Source organism: Rhinopithecus roxellana, chromosome 6 (assembly GCF_007565055.1).
Source record: "Rhinopithecus roxellana isolate Shanxi Qingling chromosome 6, ASM756505v1, whole genome shotgun sequence".
Lineage (NCBI taxonomy): Eukaryota > Metazoa > Chordata > Mammalia > Primates > Cercopithecidae > Rhinopithecus > Rhinopithecus roxellana.
The window spans coordinates 92859669-92883010 of NC_044554.1; the positions used below are offsets into that span (position 1 = coordinate 92859669).

Consider the following 23342-nt stretch of genomic DNA (forward strand, 5'->3'; position numbering starts at 1 on the left):
CTCCCTTCCCTATTACAGGAATCAGAGCAACATCACTTTCTGGAGGCTTTCCCTGCCTAATGATGTTTCCTCCTCTTTTTATCTGTCACAGACATTATACTCCCCACCCACCTATAGACCTCATGCAATCCTGACTCTATCTCCATATCTGTCTCCTGCTGGATATAATAAATGCAAAGAATATAGTCATAAAACATGTATCCAACAAAAGACTTATGTCCAGAATATACAAAGAACCTTTAAACACAATAAGAAAACAACCTAATTTTTTATAGACAAATATTTCATTTAAAAAATATACAAAGTGGCCAGGCGCCGTAGCTCACAACTGTAATCCCAGCACTTTAAGAGGCCGAGGCGGATGGATCACCTGAAGTCAGGAGTTCGAGACAAGCCTGGCCAATAGGGTGAAACTTCGTCTCTACTAAAAATACAAAAATTAGCCGGGCGTGGTAGCAGGTGCCTGTAATCCCAGTTACTCCGGAGGCTGAGGCAGGAGAATCGCTTGAACCTGAAAAGCAGGGGTTGCAGTGAGCCGAGATTACTCCACTGCACTCCAGACTGGGAAACAGAGCAAGACTCCATCTCCAAAAGAAAAACATATACAAATAACAAATAAGCACATGAAAATGTGTTCAATATCATAAGTCATCTGGAAAATGCAAATTAAAGCCACAGTAATAAATACTACTACACACCCATTAGAATAGTTAATGTTAAAAATACTGTCAATTCCAAGTGAGGTAGAGGACGTGGATCAACTGACACTCGTACATTGATGGTGGAAGTGTAAAGGGGTATAATCACTTTGGAAACACAGCTTAACAGTTTCTTATTGTATCAGTCCATTCTCACGCTGCTACAGAGGACCGCTCCAGACTGGCTAATTTATAAAGGAAGAAAAGTTTAATTGACTCACAGTTCCACAGGGCTGGGGAGGCCTCAGGAAACTTAAAATCATGGTGGAAGGGGAAGCAAACACATCCCTCTTCACATGATGGCAGGAAGGAGAAGTGCCAAGCAAGTGGGGGGAAAGCCCCTTATAAAACCATCAGATCTCATGGGAACTCACTCACTATTACAAGAACAGCAGCATGAGGGTAACTGCCCCTATGGTTCAATTACCTGCCACCAGGTCCCTCCCATGACACGTGGGGATTATGAACTACAATTCAAGACGAGATTTCGGTGGGGACACAGCCAAACCATACCACTTTTTTTTTTTTCCTTGAGACAGAGTCTCACTCTGTCTCCCAGGCTGGAGTGCAGTGGTGTAATCTCAGCTCACTACAACCTCTGCCTCCCGGGTTCAAGCGATTCTCATGCCTCAGCCTCCTGAGTAGTTGGGATTACAGGCGCGTGCCACCATGCCCAGCTAATTTTTGTATTTGTTAGTAGAGACAGGGTTTCACCACGTTGCTCAGGCTGGTCTCAAACTCCTGATCTCATGATCTGCCCACCTCAGCCTCCCAAAGTGCTGGGATTACAGGTGTGAGCCACCGTGCCCGGCCCATATCACTTATAATGTTAAATGTATACTTACTATATGACCAGCAGTTCCACTTCTAGATATTTACCCAAGAGAAATGAAAATGTGTACACAAATGGCATGTACAAAAATGTCCACAGCAACTTTATTCATAATAGCCAAAAACTGGAAACAATCCAAATATCCAAAAATGACTAGATGGACAGATTATGGTATATCCCTATAATGAAAATGTACTTAGCAATAAAATAGATCAATCTACTGGTACATGCAACTAAATAAATGAGTCTCAAAAACATGTTGAGTCAAAGAAGCCAAATATATTAAAGGACATATGCAATTCCATTTCTATGAAATTCTAAACTGGCAAAACTAATCTAGTGATAAAAATTGGACCAAGTGTTGCCAGGGATGAGGGACTGACCACAAAGGAACACAAGGAAATTCTCTGGGGTGATAGAAATTTTCTATATCTTCATAGGTGGCGTTTACACTCAAAATTTATGCATGTTGCTACATGATTTTAAAAATGTGTTCCTGACATTTATAAATATAGTACTAAATAAACACTAAAAACTAAACAAATATGTCATTACTATATTTAATAATATTTGTTGGTATTACAAGTGGATATTTATCTCATTTACATTTCTAGATGATTATTACTAGAAGAGGTTATTGGCATGTTTGTTTTTCTTATATTCAGAGACTTTATCAAATTCTTTTATTCTGTTGCTTTTAAGCGAAGTTTTTTGGGGTTTCTAGGCATATAATCATATAATGACCAAAAGGAATATCTTAGGCTGGGCATGGTGGTTCACGCCTATAATCACAGCACTTCGAAAGGCTGAGGCAGAAGGATCACTTAAGGCCAGGAGTTCGAAACCAGCCTGGGCAACAAAGCGAGACCCCCATCTCTACTAAAAATAGTTTTTAAATTAGCTCAGCATTGTGGTGTGTGCCTGTAGTCCCAACTACTTGGGAAACTGAGGGAGAAGGATTGCTTGAACCCAGGTGTTTGAGGTTGTAGTGAGCTATGATTGCACCACTGCATTCCAGCTTGAGTGGCAGAACAAGATCCTGTCTCATTTTTTAAAAACGAGTATCTTCATCTTTTATTATCCAACATTTATACAGGTTATTTTGTTTACTTCTCTTATTGCATGTGCTATTGTGCTAGTCTCTAAAAGTATAGTAATAATAGTGATTACCAGATGCCCTCTCCTTTCTATACTTTAAAGGAAACATCTGAATATCTAAGTGTTTAAAATACTACTCATAGGAATTTTTGTAAAATCTTTATCAATTTGTAGTTTCTATTTATACTTTATTTTGTTAGAAATGATTTTTAAATTTTTTCAAATGACTTTTTAGCATTTATTAATAAAACATGTTTTTCCCCTTTATATTAATGTTGATGCAGGCTAGGCACAGTGGCTCATGCCTGTAATCCCAGCACTTTAGGAGGCTGAGATGGGAGGATAGCTTGAGCTCAGGAGTTGGAGACCAGCCTAGGTAACATAGTGAGATGCCTGTCACTACAAAAAAATCAAAAACTTAGCCACGTGCGGTGGTACATGCCTGTAGTCCTAGCTACCCAAGAGGTTGAGGTAGGAGGATAGCTCAAGCCCAGGAGATCCAGAATGCAGTGAGTTGTGATCTTACCACTGCACTCCAGCCTGGGTGACAGAGCAGGACCCTGTTTAAAAACAAAAAATAGTAAATGCAATGAAATATTATTGATGTCCTAATATTGCAGAAGTTTGCTTTCCTGGTATAAAACCTCTTGAATTATTCTTTTGATAAAGTACTACTAGGTTGGTGCAAAAGTAAACCCCAATTACTTTTGCACCAACCTACTAGATTCTTTTCTGGATACATATTCACAAGCTAACTTGAATTTTGGGGTTTTTCTGATACTATCTTTATGAAGTTACAGTAAGGCTGGCTTCATGAAATGATTCAAGGAGTTTCCTCTTTTTCTCTCCCCTAAAATGGTAAAAATAGTTTAAGAATCCATCATTCCTTAAAGATTGCAAAGGACTTAATGTGAAACTCCCAAGTCTCCGTGACATTTTTAATAGTAGATATTTAATGTCCAATTTTCTATGGTAATTAGCCTCTTCATGTTTTCTACTTCTTGGGTCAATTTTACTAGAAAGTCATTCATATCTCCCAGGTTTTCAAATGTGTTGCTTTTGAGTTTTAGTTGGTAATTAATATTTTAATCTCCTTCTGCATCAGTGGTTATCTCATTTCTCATTCTTGTATAATTTTGTTCTCTTTAAAAATCAGGATCATGACAGAATTATCTATTTTATTGGTGTTTTCAAATAATACAAAAAAGAATTGGACTTACTTATTCAAGTTTTGAGGTTTTCTATTTTATTCATTGTTATCTTTATTGCTTACTACCATTTTGTTCCTAATAAAGATATATACATATGTCTTAATACATTTACAGTAATAAAATATACATATTTATAGTTTACATATTTTTTATTTGTGGGATGCCAAATTCTCTCTGGAGATTTAAAATTGTAACATGAACCAACCACCCACTTCCACACACTCATGGTTCTTACTGTGCTTATTTAAAAATTTTTTTCATAGATTTATGATCTTCTAACAAAACTTATGTTACTTATATATAGCTTATTGTTTATCCTGTCAATTTTACATGACTATAAAGTCCACAAGGGTTGGGAACTTCCGTCTGTTCACCGATGTATCCCAAAGCCTAGAATGGTGCCTGACACAAGGTAGGTGTTCAATAAATTGTTAGATAAATAATTATCACATGACTCATTTTACCTAGGCAAAGTGCAAAACAGAAATACTACAGGTGTTCATTCATTCACCAAGATCGAGTTCAGCATCTACTATGTGTCAGAACTGTCCTGGTGTTGACACAAGTCCCCACCCTTACCAAACCAACAGTTTAGGGCATATGAACAGGAATGGGAGGCAGAAGGATACTGTGGATCAATGAATAAATATATTGGCTTTACAAATGTACTCTATATTTCTTACTAATCTCATATTGGCTGCAGTACCTCACTTTTCGATTCTATTATCCTTTACTCCACAATCCTAACAGTTTAAAATGTCAATTTGTCAAATCCTTTAAACGCAGAGGAGATTCCAAAAGAGACCAAGTCTTTGGGCGGTAATTGCCCATCAACTTTACTACCTTTAATAGTTTACCAACGCGCGCGAGTGTAAAACCTAGACCATGATAGGACTACGGTGGAAACGGAAGGTGTTTCACTGAGGGTACCGGCTGCCTTCTGCAAAGGCGAAGGTCGCGCCGGCCACGCGAGGAAATCTGCCTCGCTCACAACTCACAGGCGCACATCAACACTTCGCCAACCGAGGGAGCCCAAAGTCACCGCAAGCGAGACGCTCTGTCGGCGGACACCGTGCACAGCACGCCCATGCGCACGCGCAGCCCCTCCCGAGCCTCCACTCGCCGTCTTCGCCCCGCCTTCGGACCGGAAGGAGTTGTTGGCGCTTCCGTTGGCCTGCGACCCTGTAATTGCCTGGGTGATGTCGTGGGTTCAAGCAGCCTCCTTGGTCCGGGGCCCTGGAGACAAAGGGGACGTGTTTGACGAGGAGGCAGACGAATCGCTCCTGGCGCAGCGGGAATGGCAGAGCCACATGCAGAGACGAGTCAAAGTAAACGTGGTGTGGACGGCGCGGGGTGCTGGGTTGTGGGAAGAGGCGCGGAGTTGTGAAGAAGCTGGGTCCAGAGTGGCCCCAACCTGGCCCGGCGCTGCCCTCTTTATCCCTAGGAACCCGGTCCGACCCGCGTCTTGCTAGAATTTCTCAATGGTTACTTGAAAGCGTGTAAAACAACAAGACGCGTTGTTTGAGAGCCTAGGGGGGGCGTTAGAAGCAGAGGACCGACCAAAATTAACTATGTCTAGACTTTGAACAGTTTGCAATTTGTTGAGGATCACAGGGAAAGGGAACTGGGGAGAAACATACACTAACTATACCAATTATGGCTATCAAAGGACGTGTACTCAGTTTATATGGGTTGCTTGAATGGGTGGGGAGCCTAAAGTTAAGGAGTGGTGTTTATCAAGACACATTGAAAAGATGAACTAAGCATGCTGTCAGAGGGCAATAAGGGAAAACTAATGTGGAATACTGGTGTCTAGGTAAGGGAATATTAAAGTTGGTTTCTTTATTTGTTAGATGTAAGTTTTTCATCTCTAATTTGTCTCACTGTTCATTGAAACTGAGCTTAATTTCTGTGTGCAGCCTTCAGAACCTAGTTCTGGGTGAGGACCAAGTATGAGGTCCACGTCAACTTTATATATTTGCCAACCATTAAATTGCCGCTGAAGCTGCAGTTGGAAATCTACCTTGTTTAATATTTCAGTAAAGTGGTATTTGCTTAGCCCAAAAACCATGTTGTCAATTACAAAAATGCTTTATGTGAGACTGGGGCTATGCTAGTAAGTATTGAGCATCTTTTGAATGCTGTGGCACCGTGAGAGATGCAGAACGAAATCACTACCCACATAGCCTTTGCAGGTTAGTTGAATTTAGGTATTATGCAAAATTTCTGAAACCAGACTTCTCGTCATCCTTTTTAAAACAATTTCCTCTCTGCTTTGCTCTGTCTCCTCACCCACCCACACCATTCCAATCAGTTGGCAAGAGCCCAGACTTGTAATTTTCCATGTATCCTTTTTGTGAATACATTGCTGACACTGGGTTTTGTTTTTTGTTTTTTGATCTTTTGAAGTGGTTAGAAAAGTTTATTTTGTGCTTAGGATATTTTTCTAAGGCATCACAAGTTACACATCCAAATTCTTCAATGATAGAATATTTTATATTCTAAAGGAGAGGCCTTTAAAGAAAACTTGTACATTATTCTACTATAAATCTAATTGATTCACCTACCAACAGAGCCTAGAAAGAAAGAGACATTACAGAAATTGTCTACTACATAATGATCAGTTGATTCATTGTATTTATGGTTTTCCTCCTTCTTGTGAGGTCAAAACTATGTATTCTAGCTCTTTAAGGAGTAAAAATACACTAAATGTCCTATCCTGTTGATTTCTACCTGTGAGATACCACACAATATTAGCAGTCAGGAAAGAACAGGAAAATATGAAGTTTGTCTCTTAAAAAATATAAAAATGTATGGTGAAACCCCGTCCCTACTAAAAATACAAAAATTAGCTGGCCGTGGTGGCATGCACCTGTAGTCTCACCTACTTGGGAGGCTGAGGCAGAAGAATCACTTGAACCTGGGAGGCGGAGGTTGCAGTGAGCTGAGATCATGCCACTGCACTCCAGCCTGGGTGACAGAGCGAGACTCCATCTCAGAAAATAATAATAGTAAATATATATAGAGAGAGAGTTATGATTTTAAAACATCAAGCATTACAGACTGTAAAATTAAGTAAGAACTTTCTGTATGAGGCCAAAGATACATTTAAAACATATACAAGAAGATGTTTTTTCCTGAGTAGAATGCAAACTTTGTTTTATATTAAGCTTCTGTGAATTTTCAAAATGTGAACTACCAGGGCTTTTCCACATCAGACGAAAATCAGGAATGTTCACCTTCACATCCAAAAAGAAAAATTTAAAAAAAAAAATTTCAAGTAGAAGTTCAGCAAGAATGATTTAAAATCTGAAATGAATGGCCAAAATTTTAAATTTTCAACAGACAGTTCAATTTGATGGATCTCTCATTAAACTTCAGTTTGAAACAACAACAAAAAATACTGTTTACTAAAACATAAAAAACACTTCCAGGAAATTATCCAATTTGAAAAATAAAAAATGTAATCCATAGTAAATAAGAAAAATACAAGAGAAAATCATTTATTGGAATCAAGAGAATACCATGGACTTAAAAACTTAAATCATTAGCTTATCCTATATCACCATGTGTAGAAAACTGTAACTAATTAATGTAAGATAGTTTTTATTAGTTGCATAACCTAAAAATACGAGGAAATTTTGGAATCTATCTTTAAAAAGACCACTGAATTGTCACTGAAATATATATTTCTTGAGACAGTGGGCAAAGTTCCCGTTTATGGGAAATATCTTCCTTTTTTCACATACATGAAACTGAGAAAAATTATATCAAATGAGAAATATTTTTATCTAAAATCTTAAATACCCCAATAATGCAATACTTGGGAAATGTAAATTTTCAAAACTCAGACTTGAAACAGGTTATTATTAAACAAATATACATAAATCTTATTGTTTGGCATGATTTTTCAAAAATTAGAGAACTATTTAAACCCCATACTGTGCTTAAATCATATTTCAAACTTACATACCTAGTGCTTTTATGTTCTGAATGTAGAGTCTTCAATTTAATGACAATCTAGACTGAACCCTGTAATATACAAGCAAGTCACAGTTCCCTTCAAACCAAAAGGAATAATCAGTCTTCTGTTTTTATCAAAATCATGATATTAAGATAACTATACAATTTAACTAGGATTTATCTGTGGCCAGTGATGGACTCAGAGAGCATTGTCTTATGGCATTCTGTGAAAGTCTTTGTTCCTTCTTTACTTTTGGCTTCTTCTGAAACATCTTCTTCATCCGCCCCTTGTTCTTCCTCCAGTTTTTTCAAAGGTTGAGCAGATTCTGATAATAATTTTTTTGAAGGGTATAGCTGTGGTCTGTGCCTTTTTGAAGGACAAAGGCAATCTGTCACAAATATCATACAGAGTTCTAATAACAGTCCAGAATACAGAGTTGCTAAAGTTGCTAAAAACAGTATATGATCCCCACACTGGCAATCCAAGGTCTTCACTAAAGTAGTTATGGCAAGTCCTCATCCTCATAGATAGCTGAAAGAGTGCTGACATACTACTCATCTGAACAGAACCTGGACCAAACCATGATGAAATGGATTCAATACTCTTCCACTGTTTATCACTTATAAAGTTTATGAAGTCCTTCTTAGTCCTTGGACTCTGAAAGTGCCCAAATTCACTATCTTTACAATGATAAATAGTAGGAAGAGCAGTTATTGTAAACTATTCAGTCAGTCCTGGCTGCTCTGTGACATCCACTTTCACAACATTAACCTCAGATATTCTCCCCATTCAGCAAAACTTTCGCATTACGGTTGAAGGTTTTGACAAGCAGGGCACCACGGGGCATAAAATTCTGTCATCCAGCCTCCTTCCAGCAGCTCTGTCCAGTTCTCGTCCGTGATGATGCGTATGTTGCTCTGCTGCCTGTGGGTCCAAGGGAGCACCCCAAAGCAACAGTACCAGGACTGCCAGGGGAACTACAAGACTCCTGGAAGGTGCCATGTCTGCCACTTGCCCACTTCACAGCAAACATGGCGGCCCAATACTAAGTTTTTTAAAAACTGTGATTATCAGTGTTTTGAAAATTGCCCAGTAACTCTAGACCTCAAAAGTGGATAAGTAATGATAAACTAGTAATAAACTTATGAGAAGCATAGTCTGCTTTAGTTATATTGTTATGCCATATTATGGTCAATAACACAGTAAAGCCCTAATTCATCAGCTTTCTAAATTGGTTCTGTACTTTTCTAGAAAAGCCTACATGTGGTATACTCGGTGTTAGTTACAGCTGCAGTTCTCCATTACTTATTTTTAGGAAGGTTATAGAGATGGAATAGATGCTGGAAAAGCAGTTGCTCTACAACAGGGCTTCAATCAAGGTTATAAGGAAGGCGCAGAAGTCATTTTAAACTATGGACGACTCCGAGGAACATTAAGGTAATTTTTAAAGTCTAAATGCTGAATCATTTTAACCTCAATACTACCGGAGGATGTTTCTGTAAAAATAAAGTGTTTAAACTGAAGTGTTTTTCCTTCTGCTAAATCCGCTAAAGTGTGTCACAGAACATATAATTATATTGCCTTCAAAAAGTCAAAATCGTTAATCAGCTCATCCACTTTAATATGTGAACCACATACTGTCTTTTCGTGCAAAGAAATGGTAAGAAGATGTATACTTCTGCTACCTGAACAATTATCTATCTCATTAAAAGGTCTTCAGATTTTGAATAAAACTTTTAATACTTCCACACAGTATGACAGACCTCTAGACTAGAAGTACATGATGAAAATAGTTGGTAATTAAGAGAAAATTGATTTCATTTACTTTAGTCCTGAACATTGAATACTTGTCAGGATGCCATTACAATAATGGCATATATCAGAGCCAAGTGGTCAAATGATACACAGAGCCAGGAGCCTAGCAGCGTTGTCCTCTTTGATGCTTTATACCAAGCTTGTCCAACCAGTGGCCGGCATATCACATGTGGCCCAGGACGGCTTTGAATATGGCCCAACACAAATTCATAAACTTTCTTAAAACATGATGAGCTTTATGAGATTTTTTTCATGATTATTTTCTTTGTCTTTTTTTTTTTTTTTTTTTTTTTTTGAGTCATTAGCTATCACTGGTGTTAGTGTATTTTATCTGTGGCACAAGACAGTTCTTCCAATGAGGCCCAGGGAAACCACAAGATTGGACACCCTTGTTTTATACCCTTTAAACTGCCCTTGGTAGAGAAAAAAAAAAAATGCTTCAAAGAAGCACTCATTTTAAAGAAGAGTAGATGATAAAAGTTAACAAAACAAAACCGAAAAATTTATTGTGTTTGGGTTTTAGAAAATCCAACTATTAGGAACCAGAATTTAGTCTGCTACAGTAGGAAAATAGTCAATGTGAATATTCACATCATCAAGTTAATGTTATATAACCTTAGAAAGCTACTGCTGAATCTTTTCTATCAGTGGATTCTATTTTTAAATACTTTTCATAATCATTATTTTATGACATGACTATGATATTAAATCTGTTAGGACTGGAAGAATTTTTACCTTTTTCAAAGAAATTGTTAGTAGTTCAGCAAACAATGTCTACTCTGTGACATAAGTCCAGGGAAGTGAAGTCTCTTTAAAACTTTTTTTCTCTAACCTTCATTCTTGATGGCAAGCAACTATATGCTTAGAACAATGGTGTTCAACTTTGGTTGCACCTTGAAATAAACTCTGAAACTTTAAAAAAAAAGATACCCCCAGAGATTCTGATTTAATTGGTCTGGAGTATAATCTGGGCCCTGATAGATTGCAGAGCTCTTCAGGTGTTTCTAATGTGCATCCATGATTGAGAATTGCTAGTTTAGAAGCTGTTTAATGTCCTTAAAGAAGAAACTAATTTTTCTTTCTTGGAGTTGTATTCATCTTCAACAGATATTACATAGTCATAAGAGAAAAGTATAAAATCAGGAAAAGTGTATATAGAGTTGTGAAAGAGGGGTTATGGGCCGGGCGCGGTGGCTCAAGCCTGTAATCCTAGCACTTTGGGAGGCCGAGACGGGTGGATCACAAGGTCAGGAGATCGAGACCATCCTGGTTAACACGGTGAAACCCCGTCTCTACTAAAAAATACAAAAAACTAGCCAGGCGAGGTGGTGGGCGCCTGTAGTTCCAGCTACTCGGGAGGCTGAGGCAGGAGAATGGCGTGAACCCGGGAGGCAGAGCTTGCAGTGAGCCGAGATCGCGCCACTTACTCCAGCCTGGGCCACAGAGGGAGACTCCGCCTCAAAAAAAAAAAAAAAAAAAAAAAGAAAGGGGGGTTATGAATTATAAACAGTTTTATGGTTAAGTCCAATTGATAAATAGTCTTATATTTTTAAGTCCTATTTTGCTATTTAACCCTTGTTTATATTTTTGTTTAGTGCTTTGCTCTCCTGGTGTCACCTTCATAATAATAATTCAACTTTGATCAATAAAATAAACAATCTTCTGGATGCAGTTGGCCAGTGTGAAGAGTGTGTGCTCAAACATCTGAAATCAATCACTCCACCATCCCATGTTGTAGATTTATTGGATTCCATTGAGGACATGGACATTTGTCATGTAGTTCCAGCTGAGAAAAAGACTGATGAAGCTAAAGATGAAAGACTCTGTGAAAATAATGCTGAGTTTAACAAAAACTGTAGCAAGAGCCATAATGGAATAGATTGTTCATATTTAGAATGTTGTAGAACACAGGAGCATGCACATTCAGAAAACCCAAGCCCCACATGGATTTTGGAACAGACAGCCGGTTTAGTTAAGCAGCTGGGCCTATCAGTAGATGTATTACAACACCTCAAACAACTATAAAATTATCTTCCCTTTTCTAATGAAAATAATGTTCAGAACATTTGGTTTCCTGACAATCGAAATTTGTACTGGTTTCTGCATCAAACACCTCAACAGTAGGGTTATCCTTTATGGAAGATTGAAATTAACACTATTGTCTTCAAAATTAACACTATTAAATGTAATATAAGCCTTTTTTCTTTGTCGCTGGTAATTTTTATGGAGTTTAAGATATGGTCAGAAATTTCCATTGTCATTGACATTTCCAAACTTGTGGTCAAAATGAATTGTTTTCAGACTTATTAGCAAAAGTGAACAAGAATTAAACATATTTAGAAGGACCTATCCCTACTATATATATATGTAGAGATATATATATATATAGATATATATGTAGTTATATATTGAAATCAAAAGAGACTGAGAAACTGAAGCAGTGTTTATGCTGTTGATTAAATGATTAACAGCAAAATACTAAAATCTTCTGGTTTTGTATTCATTAAAAGTAAGGACATTCAGTTTTGTGAAAAATATAGAAAATATATTTTATGCTAAAGTTCAAGGAAAATAGTTTTTCTAAGTAGTAAGGAATTAATAATGTTGCCTAACAATGTGCCAGATTATTTTAAACTGCAGTATTTTTCATATTCACATAGGAGTAAAACACTGACTTCTATATTACCTTGAACCAATATTCTTAGTCTAGCATGGACAAAATTAGATTCAAATTTTTGCTCCAGGACCTAAGCATATCAGAAACGGGAGGATTTCTCATCACTTTTATTCACCTGAAACACAAGTTTATATGAGATACCTGACTTCAAAGGCACTGAAATAATTGTCCCTCATTGGTAGCCTTAATTGCTCTTTTGCCCCTATTTATACCTACGATCTAAGCTGAAAGACAGGCATATTGAGATGAAGAATCTGACGAAGTATATCTTTTCAAGAGATTAAAAATGTATTACTGTGATCTTACGACCCTCAAAGTTCACAGAAGAACATTAAGAAATGGAAGCAACAAATTTGAAATCAGAAAGCCATATTAAGTTTCAGGATTTATTAAAACCCACTGAAGATACCAGTGCCATTTGACAGCTGGCTAAAAAAAGTTCTTCTATCTCTCCAGATGTAAAGACTGTTTCAGAGATTTACTAGTTTGTCTAGTTATATGTATCTTTCCATGTTTATGGACACAGCCAAAATCTCCACTCCACATGGAATATGGGTATTATAAGCAGCCTCTAAAGTCTTAATGTTGCTGTGCCGTGCATATAGATATGAAATACTTACCTCTTAATGATGCATCTCAAGGCCACCCTAAGTAAAAATGTCATGAGTGTGGTAAATCTTGAGATTTTTATCTAAGCTTTTCCTGATAAGATTCCCTGAAGATAACACCCCTTGCCACCATTGGCTACATATGGTGTATTTGTACAGATTTTCATAGAAAATGAAATCAGGAGAATTCGCTAGTTGAGACTGTTGGGTTGAAAACATCTCTTGAACTTGTTTTGCCTTTAAAAAAGTACAGAAGCGGCCGGGCATAGTGGCTCACACCTGTAATCTCAACACTTTGGGAGGTGAAGGCAGGAGGATCACTTGAGTCCAAGAGTTCAAGACCAGGCTGGGCAACATAGTGAGACCTTGTCTCTAGTAAAATGAAAAAAATCCGCTGGGTGCAGTGGCTCACACCTGTAAGCCTAACACTGTGAGGCCAAGGCAGGTGGATTGCCTGAGCTCAGGAGTTCGAGACCCGCCTGGGCAACATAGTGAAACCCCGTCTCTACTAAAATACGACAAATGAGCCAGGCATGGTGGCATATGCCTGTAATTCCAGCTACCGGGGAGGCTGAGGCACAAGGATTGCATGAGTCCGGGAGGTGGAGGTTGCAGTGAGCCAAGATTGCGTCGCTACACTCCAACCTGGGTGACAGAGCAGGACTCTTTGTCTCAAAAAAAAAAAAAAAAAACAGGCATGATGTTAAGTCCCTGTAGTCTTAGCTCCTTGGGAAGCTGAGCTGGGAGGATCACTTGAGTGCAGGAGGTTGAGGCAGCAGTGAGCCAAGATCGCCACACTCTACTTCAGCCTGGGTAACAGAGCAATACCCTATCTCTGACAATATGAAATACAGAAGTTACTGGACTGCAGAGGAATGTTAATGGCATGCTTATTCTACCTGTGTTCCATGAACATGAGCCTTTGTACTAGAACCAAGAATGAAGGCAAAGAAAGCTTACTTACCTTGGGTTTCTTGCCTTGCTTCACATGTTGTAGGCCTGCCAGGTCTTCCCATGAGAAGACCCTGCATAACCATAAATTAAAAATGGTAAAGCAAGATTGCCCCAGAGCTGGCACAGCCAGAGTTTCAAGGCCCAGAACCCAGACATTAAACTGAGTGGTGTGGGTTCCGTAGAAACAAATTTCATCTAAAATAAGTTACTTCCAGGTGCTGAGGTTTTTAAAAAGGGTGGTAAGGAAGCCCACAGCACCATACTTTTCTGACATTTCAGTTACTAGAACTGTTGACACCACCAAAAATGTGATATGTAGAGGGAGCAGGCAGCTGAATACATGTACCTGTGTCCTTACCTAATATATATCCTTTACACTGCTTATTAACTGCTTTGTGGGAAACCAAAATAAAAGCCTTCAGACAAGTCTAAGCTGTGATTCTTACCCTCTTCCAACTAAGGTTAGAGCTTTGTTCTTAGAACTAAGGTTCCAGTCTAAGATACAGGAGGAAGAGAGACAGAGAGAGAGAGAGAAAGAGTGTGTGGGTGTGGGTGTAGGGATGTGTGTGTATGTGTGTGTGTGTAGAGGAAGTGATCCACCGAGCAGGCTTCTTGTTCTACAGAAATTCGCAAATCTCTGTCATGAAGATACTTTACCACCTTTCTTGCTTCTGCCCCTACTTAATGCCTTTTCTGAACAAACATGCTGGAGTAGGAGTCTGTCATCACTGTCTCAAATTCTTAACCCCTTATGCACTCTCCAGCTTTAAACTACTTTTTGCTAAAGTCACTTCAGCTTTTCACTTCAACTTTTTGCCCAGTGATGGGCAGCAGTCACACAACTGCCCATCACTGACTTGTTTTCAGTCCTCCTATTTGTCTCCTCTCCATCATTGGACATGAACCATCTACTGATTATACATACAATCCCTTCTCCTTGCCTTCTCCAGCAACCCTTGTTCTTGTCCTGCTTATTGCTATTCCCTATCATTTTGCTAACTCTTCCCCACTCTGACTGCTGCTTAGATGTAGGGATTCCCCAGAGTTTCACTGTTGGACCTCTTTGTTTTTATACTCTGACTGGATGGTCTCACCTATTAATGTCATCCCTGTTCATCCGTAGCTGGAAACCTTTAACTCTTCCTCTGCCTTTCCTTTGCCATCAACTACTTCCAATTGAGTTGCTTTACATCTTTCAAACAGTTTGAGTCTGGCCTTCTTTCATTCTAATCACTTAGATTTTAATTAATTTGTGTACCAGCCACATCACTAATGTCAGTATCTACAATCTAGCTGTTTTCCTGTCCATTCTCTCCCTTGCCCATGTTATCTTCCCAAAACTGTTTACTTCCCTGACTTAAAACCTGGATATATTCCTTCTTTTCTTTTTTCTTTTTTTTTTTTTTTTTTTTTTTCCAGGTCTGGGCCCAAACCTGTTGAAGTGTTGGGCTCAAAAGAAGTGTTGTCAGTCTTCTTTTCCCACCTGCCTCTTTCCACTGCACCATGCACACTACACTTCTTTACAGGCATTACTACAATGCTTTATGGACACGCTAGGCTTACTCCCAACTTTGATTTTTACTCATTGCTGACTCTTCTGCCTAGAATACTTTATTCCACATCCTTTCCCAGCAAATTCCAGTCACCCTCCAATGCCAGTTTAAATTTCAGCTTCATCAGGCAATGCTGATTGCTCTTCCCAGTGTTTCACCTGCATCACTTTGAGTGCCTCTTCACATTTCTCCAGGAAAATCCCTTATTTAGTGTTATATTGCCAGCATTCAGCATCATGCCGTCTACATAGATGCATAGGTGGTGCTTGATGAGAGAAAAAAAAAAATGAATCTACTAGCCAACATGGAAATATAACCAGAAACAGGATTCCAGAATACATCATGTTACATTCTTTTGTAAACCTTTATGTTTGCTTTTTTTTTTTTTTTTAAGATGGAGTTTCACTCTTGTTGTCGAAGCTGGGGTGCAATGGCGCAATCTTAGCTTACTACAACCTCCACCTCCTGGGTTTAAGCGATTCTCCTGCTTCAGCCTCCTGAGTAGCTGGGATTACAGGGGCCCGCCACCACACCCAGCTAATTTTTTATAATTTTAGTAGAGATGGGGTTTCATCATGTTGGCCAGGCTGGTCTTGAACTCCTGACCTCAGGTGATCCACCTGCCTTGGCCTCCCAAAGTGCTGGGATTACAGGCATGAGCCACCACACCTGCCTTATATTTGCCTTTTTAAAAAATGTTTATCTTCATTTTGCATGTTAATAATAAAAATCCACATATCCAAACTCATTATCTTACACCAGGCTAAATAGTTACATTAAGATAATAGCATTTACCAGTCATTACAAATTTTACAATGAATAATATTACAATATAGCAAAATTTTAAAAGATACAAAGTTATGTTTTAGTATAGTTTCAGCTACTAAGAAAGAGAGGACAGAAACTATACAAAGGCAAAAGCTAGGTGAAAACAAACCAAGATGCTAGTTTCTAGCAGGTTCCCTGGTGCATAGTTCTAATAACAGCAAGGAGCTGGAGGAAGAGGAGAGGGAAAGTAATGGCTAACGCAGATAGTGTTTACTACATATAGGCACTATATTCTAAAAGCTTTACATATATCAATTTCTTTAATCCTCATAATAGCCCTCTCCTGCAGAGCTATTATTATGCCTATCCTAGAGATGAAGAAATCGAGGCACCAAGAAGGCTAAGTAACTTGTCCAGGTCATATCTACCAAATGGCCCACTTGAGATTCAAACCAAGGCAAGCCTGCTTCCAGAGTGTGTACTCAGGGTAGATGCTTACTAAATAATAACACAGTGGCAGTGACTGTGTTTAGAAGGGGAACTGTGAGCTATGTGTTTCCTTTGCTGTTAATTTCTACTTTTCTGTGGGAGGCCGAGGCGGGTGAATCACTTGTGGTCAGGAGTTGGAGACCAGGCTGGCCAACATGGCAAAAACCCATCTCTACTAAAAATACAAAAATTAGTCAGGTATGGTGGCAGGTGCCTGTAATCCCAGCTACTCAGGAGACTGAGGCAGGAGAATCGCTTGCACCCAGGAGGTGGGGGTGCAGTCAGCCAAGATTGCACTGCTGCACTCCAGCCTGGACAACAGAGTGAGACTCTGTCTTAAAAAAAAAAAAAAAAAAGAACAAGAACCTACTTTTCTGCATTTTTCAAGTCTTTCCCAGTCAGCAAGTATTGTTTATTTTTTAAAATGTATATAATAGCCAAGCTATGTGTATATAGCTCACGCCTACAATCCCAGCACTTTGAGAGGCTAAGGTGGGAGGATGACTTGAGCCCAGGAGTTTGAGACCAGACCAGCCCGGGCAACATGACAAAAGCCTATCTCTACCAAAAAAAGTTAATAATAATAATAGCCAGGCATGGTGGCGTGCACCTGTAGTCCCAGCCACCAAGGAGGCTGAGGTGGGAGGATCACCTAAGCCCAGGAGGTTGAGGCTGCAGTGAGCTGTGATTGCACCACTGCACTCTAGCCTAGGCAACAGAGTGAGACCCTGTGTCTAAAAAAACAAAAAAGTGTAATAACCAACAGTTATGAGGAAGAAAAATTGACCAGAAATTTGTTTGCTATACATGTAGAAAAAGAGAAGGTCCATTGCTTACTCTGAGGGGAGAATATTATGTAGAAAGTGGTTTAGCACATACACTAAAGGAGAAACTAAATTCTCCTCAGACTTCTTAGACTTTCTACCCTCCAAACGGGAAGATACTATATGTCACTCATTTTGTGATGATGTGTCTAGCTTTTACATATTCCTATTCAACTCAAAAGAAGGGTGTTAGCTCACCTCTCACATATGTGCATATTGCTACAGATCTGCCAGAAAGAGCCAAGAGTTCTCAGTGTGTAACACTCCGTTTTCTTGCCCTATAAATAGTCTGCTCTTTCCAAAAAGAAGATCAAAGTACTAATCAGAAGTACCTACAGATTGAGTTCTTCGGAAATTGAATCCTGGTGCTTTCATGCGTGTGTATGCAACTCACCACTGAGAGAGGCCTTGGACCTTTGGATCCTGTTTCTTTCGAAGAAGCTGTTGAGTTAGTTCAAGCCCACTAGGTGGTGCTGCTGCACCTGATAAACTAGTCCGTGTTTCATTCCTTGGTGATGTGCCCTTTGCTTAGACCTCATAGTCCCAAGTACAAGAAGCTAGTGATGATCCCTAAAGCTATGCCAGACAGATTGAGCCACTTGTGAAGCTGAGTGGATGAGGAGGGCTTTTGGGGTATGTCAACAAATAAGAAATCAGAATCCTCCTGTTCTTGTTTAAATTCTAGGTTGAGAATTTTTCTAAATCAAAATAAGCGATCAGTAAGAAAACCTGTTCAAAAGAAAAAAGCACCTTTTTTCCAAAGCTCTGAGGCCTAAAAGTAAACACCTAGAACCCAAAGCATGCAGCCTTCAATCAGAAGTCATGTAAAAATCTAATCTTACCTGCAGGAAGCATCTCTACTTGCAAGCAGGACTGCACCTAAACTGTTTCAAACAACACTTTCAGTTCATCTCTTGGTCTCACTCTTCAGCTCTCTCTCTCATACACACAAACACAACTTTTCAGGATGTAACCATAGGGAGAGACAACAACTTTGTTAACCTACTCAAATATATCACAACCCTTCTCTTTTTAGTCAACAAATGGACAACCAGGAAGATTTTCCTCTCATCAAATACAACTCTGGAATAGTTAAGCCTGTTTCCTTATTAATGACCTAGTCCTCATTATCTATGTAATATGGCTTTGTTATTTACATAAGAAGTGTACAGTTCTGGATAGTTTTTTAAACACAAAACAAATGAGTTGTCAAATCTCTCGTAATAATGAAATATGAGTGATTTGACAATAGTATAATGATAGCTTTTGCCAATAAAGCAAAATGACTGAAATGAGGATATACTGTAAATAACCTGAAAATAAAATATCTTCTTTTTCTTATTTGGTGGCATTGCACAACATCTTTCTTCCAAAATCAGTTTCTGAAATAACCAAAAACTCTCTAACTTGTAATTAAAAATTATACCATAGAACAGCAAATTATTTGCTTATTAACAACTAACCACCCTGGCATGGTGGCTCATGCCTATAATCCCAGCACTTTGGGAGGCTGAGACACGTGGATTACTTGAACCCAAGAGTTTGAGACCAGCCTGGGAAACATACGGAGATCCCCATCTCTACAAAAAAATACAAAATTAGCTGGGCATGGTAGCACACACCTGTGGTCCCAGCTACTTGGAATGCTGAGGCAGGAGGATGGCTTGAGCCCAGGAGTTCAAGGCTGCAGTGAGCCATGATCCTGCCACTGCACTCCAGCGTGGGCAACAGAGTGAGACCCAGTCTCAGAAAAAAGAAAAAACAAGAAAATAACCATAAAAATAGCTTTTTAAAAAGTAAAAGTTAATTTTCTTTTTCTTTTTTTTTAAGAGATGGAGTCTCACTCTGTCACTCAGGCTGGAATGCAATGGTACAATTCCTGCTCGTGGCAGCCTCAATCTCCTGGGCTCAAGCAATCCTCCTGCCTCAGCCTCCCAAGTAGCTGGGACTACAGGCACTACACCAGCTTCTGAGAGCTGAATCTGTAGGTAGTTCTGATTAGTACTTTGGTGATATTCTTTCTGGAAAGATCAGACTATTGATAGGACTACACCATGCCTGGCTAATTTCGTTACTGTTGCTTTTGTTGTTGTTATTGTTGAGATAGGGCCTCACTATGTTGCCTAGGCTAGTCTAGAACTCCTGGGCTCAAGCAATCCTCTTCCCTCGGCCTCCCAAAGTGCTTGAATTATAGGCATGAGCCACCATGCCCAGCCAAAAAAAAAAATTTAACAAAAAATAGTTATTTTAACTAACCATATAATTTTAATCTATCAGCTGTTTAGAAATTACTGCAATAGAATTGATTGTAGAAGGAAAACTCATTAATTCATTTGTAGGAGCAAATTAAAAGTATTTTCATTTAAAATCACATTGTTTTGTCATTCAAGCTGCCAAACGATATATTGTCTGTGATTTTTATCTTTTAGGCCAATATGAGGTCTGTATGATGTCTGAAATCTGTCACAGTGTTCACTTATGACCCACCCCATTTGTCAGCTTAGAGAGAATTTTTATTTCTGTCAGTGTGCTGGAACAAAGGATGGCCTTCATGAAAGGTAGCAGAAGCACTGAGGTCAGAGATGGGATTTCACTCAGCTACTCATCAGAGGCCTTGCCTCTTTAGTGTGAACACGATACTTCTGACCTCATCACAGGTTGCTTTTGTCTCCAAGGAAGTAACCAGGGACAACTTGAGAAAGTCAGGCAAAGTAAGTGGCCATTGACAGATGGTGTTCAGCTGATGGAAAGAATGAATGGAGAAGCTGACAAAGAAAGATGCCGAAGATCAGTATAGCTTTTGATTTGGTATAGCAGAAGATGTATCAAATCAAAGCCATTTACATACATTTACCTAAAAATCCCACTTCTGGGAATTTAGTTAAAGGAATTATAAAGGTGATTTTAAAAACTTTCAGCACAAAGCTCTTTGTTGCTGCATTCAATCTAGAGTAGAGAAAAATTAGAATAACCCAAATGATCAACAATTCTAAAAATTGCATAAATTATTATAACATCTACTCAAAGAAATGTTGTGCGCCCATTGCAATTTATCATTATGAGAACTACAGAAACAAGGAAAATGTTATATTTTTGAGTGAAAGTCATATAAAATGTTATGTATCCATGTGAACATATTATACAAAAATGTATATTTTGCAGATAAAACTCTGGGACTGCCTGCTCTTAACAAAATGAAAGTAAAGTTCTTTATTGCATTTGTCACAATATTGCTTCTGTTTTAAAAGAGAAAGACCAGTTTTCAAAACTGGGACAACTCTTAGCCGAATTGAGTGATTTTTTCATTAACTCTAGGGGAAAATGAATATCATACTTACAAGTCACTTCTCCACAATATCCAATAAGATACTCAGGCAGAACCTCAGAAAATTCTGTGAGAAGTGACTGATCTTTAACTTAAATAGATTTGAAAGAGAATATGATATTTACAGAATTTATTTGGTTCTCCACATTGATTTGATTGTGGCAATAACTTTGGCCTTGTTTGCCATTATTTTGTACATGCTAATAAACAGTGTGCATATACGCCATGTATTTCCCAGGAGATTTGAGCCTCCTACTTTCCAAATGTGTAAGATCTATAAAATGGAGGTAATGGCAGTGATGTCATTGTTTCTGTGGGGATTACATGCAATAATGTACGTAAAGCACTTGCTTGGTGATTGCTTCAAAGCACAGCTTCACCACTTACAGGTCAGTTCACTTTCCTGTGCCTGTTTCTTCATCTGTCAGATAATAGAGCCTACCTCCTAGGGTTATTGTAAAGAATCTGCATATGTGGAGCACTTAGGACAGTGCCTGCTACATGTTCAGAACTCACTAGACGTTAGTATTATTATCATATTTTCTCCTGAACATCATACCTGCAATTTGAATAAACTGCAAGAATTTGAATAAGCTACAAGAGGTTTAACTGTCTTTACACAACAGCCATCATGAAACTCTGCCATGACTCAGACACAGCCAAGCTTCCCGCTGGCAGAACTAAAGGTAATTAGCATGATTTCTCCTCACCGCCCCCCACCCCGTTATTATTTTAAAAGAAAACTAAGGAAGGAGGGAAAAGAAGAAAACGTTTTAAACATTTGCAAAGTTCATATAAAATTATACTTTAAAGTGGTGGTTATCAATAAGAGAGTTTTTGGAAACTCTCAGGGCATATTTTTTGTTTGCCAGAGTGATGAAAAGGGGGTACTACTAGCAATGGTTATGGGGAGGAGATGCTGTATGTCTTGCAATGTCCGGGTCAATAGTGAACAAAAAAGAATTGCCCTCCATCCTTCATGACTTTCAAATGTCCCAGGAGATGTTTGTATAAATGAAAAATCTGTTTATAAGTATCAAAGCCTATAATCTAACTATATTTTAAATATAAACACAGTATTTTTGCCTTATTCTAATTTATTGCCTTTCCATATTATAAAATAATTAGGGTCTATCGTACTGACCCCTATTGACTCCTGTAGGGATGGCACTGTGTCCAAGAGGCCAAAGAAGAGACCTGGTGCCAGCAAACGAGATGTAGAGTTTATTGAGGACTTACATACAGGGGTGGTCCAGTGGCAGTGGGCTGGACAGGAAGACTGCTATCATTTGTAACAAATATGTAGTTTGGCCAGGCATGGTGACTCTGGCCAGTAATCCCAACATTATGGGAGGCCAGGTTGGGAGGATCGTTTGAGGCCAGGAGTTTGAGACCAGCATGGGCAACAAAGTAAGACCCCATCTCAACAACAACAAAAAAACCCATGCAATTTATATAGCATCTTCACTTAGCACCTCCACCTAGTAACCTCCACCTAGTAGCCTCCACCTAGCAACCTCTACCTAGCAACCTCCATTTAACCCAAAACAAAGGGCCTTAGTTCCTTGCATGTCCTGTATTACAGGGAATGGCCCAGAGGTTCAAAGGTCCTTCATAGATAAGGAGTGAATCTCCAGGTTGGCCACTCCCAATTTCTTAGGTGGAGACTCTGACCAACCCGTTCTTCTTAGGCCATAGAGTCATTCTCAGGCTATGCTTCAGTTATTATTATCAGGTATGTCTGCCATACAGGCTCCTAGTAAAATATTTAGATATTCAGAAACATTGTAGAAAACATTATTTAGGAAAAATGAATATTTCATAATCCCACCTTTTATGTACCGAATTGTGTCCCCTCAAAATCCATGTTGAAGCCCCAGTCCTCAGTACCTCAGTAGGTGACTGTATTTGGAGATAGAAGTGTGCCCTAACCCAGTCTGACCAATATTCTTACAAGAAGATGAAATTTGGACACACAAATACCAGGGATGCTCATATATGGAGGAAAAAACCACGTGAGAACACAGGGAAAGTGGCCATCTGCAAGCCAAGGAGAGGAGCCTCAGATAAAAACAAACCAGCTGATACCTTGATCTTGGAATTCCTGCCTCCAGAACTGGGGGAAAATAAATGTCTGTTCAACCCACCCGGTCTGTGGTACCTTGTTATTGCAGCCCTGGCAAGCTCATACACTACTCCTCCAGATTCTTCCAGATTTTTTCTATGTGCAGACTAGCAAATGGCACAATTTCCTTTTATAGAAATGTATTTCTTCAACAGATATTTATTAAATACCTACTATCTTCAGGAGGAATAGATACATTGGTGGACAAAAAGTTCCTACTGAAATGAAATCATACCAAATGTACAAAAGCTGCCTGCTCTTTTCACTTAAAATATATATCTTGCTGGGAGCGGTGGCTCACGCCTGTAATCCCAGCACTTTGGGAGGCCAAGGCAGGTGGATCGCTTGAGCTCAGAAGTTCGAGATCAGCCCGGGCAAGATGGCGAAACCTCATCCCTACC

At 38.9% G+C, this 23342-nt stretch overlaps 1 protein-coding gene and 1 pseudogene across 1 annotated transcript in view; one reads left to right on the forward strand and one right to left on the reverse strand.

Annotated features, from left to right (window-relative positions):
• Nucleotides 1–5006: 5006 nt before the first annotated feature.
• The window catches only part of YAE1 (YAE1 maturation factor of ABCE1), a 47063-nt gene continuing 28727 nt past the window's right edge, over nucleotides 5007–23342 (forward strand). Inside the window, 2 exon segments of the mRNA XM_010364249.2 lie at nucleotides 5007–5167; nucleotides 9119–9240. Coding sequence (XP_010362551.2) covers nucleotides 5039–5167; nucleotides 9119–9240 — 251 coding nt within the window. The 5' untranslated portion in view covers nucleotides 5007–5038.
• On the reverse strand, nucleotides 7973–8805 carry LOC104663115 (annotated as a pseudogene).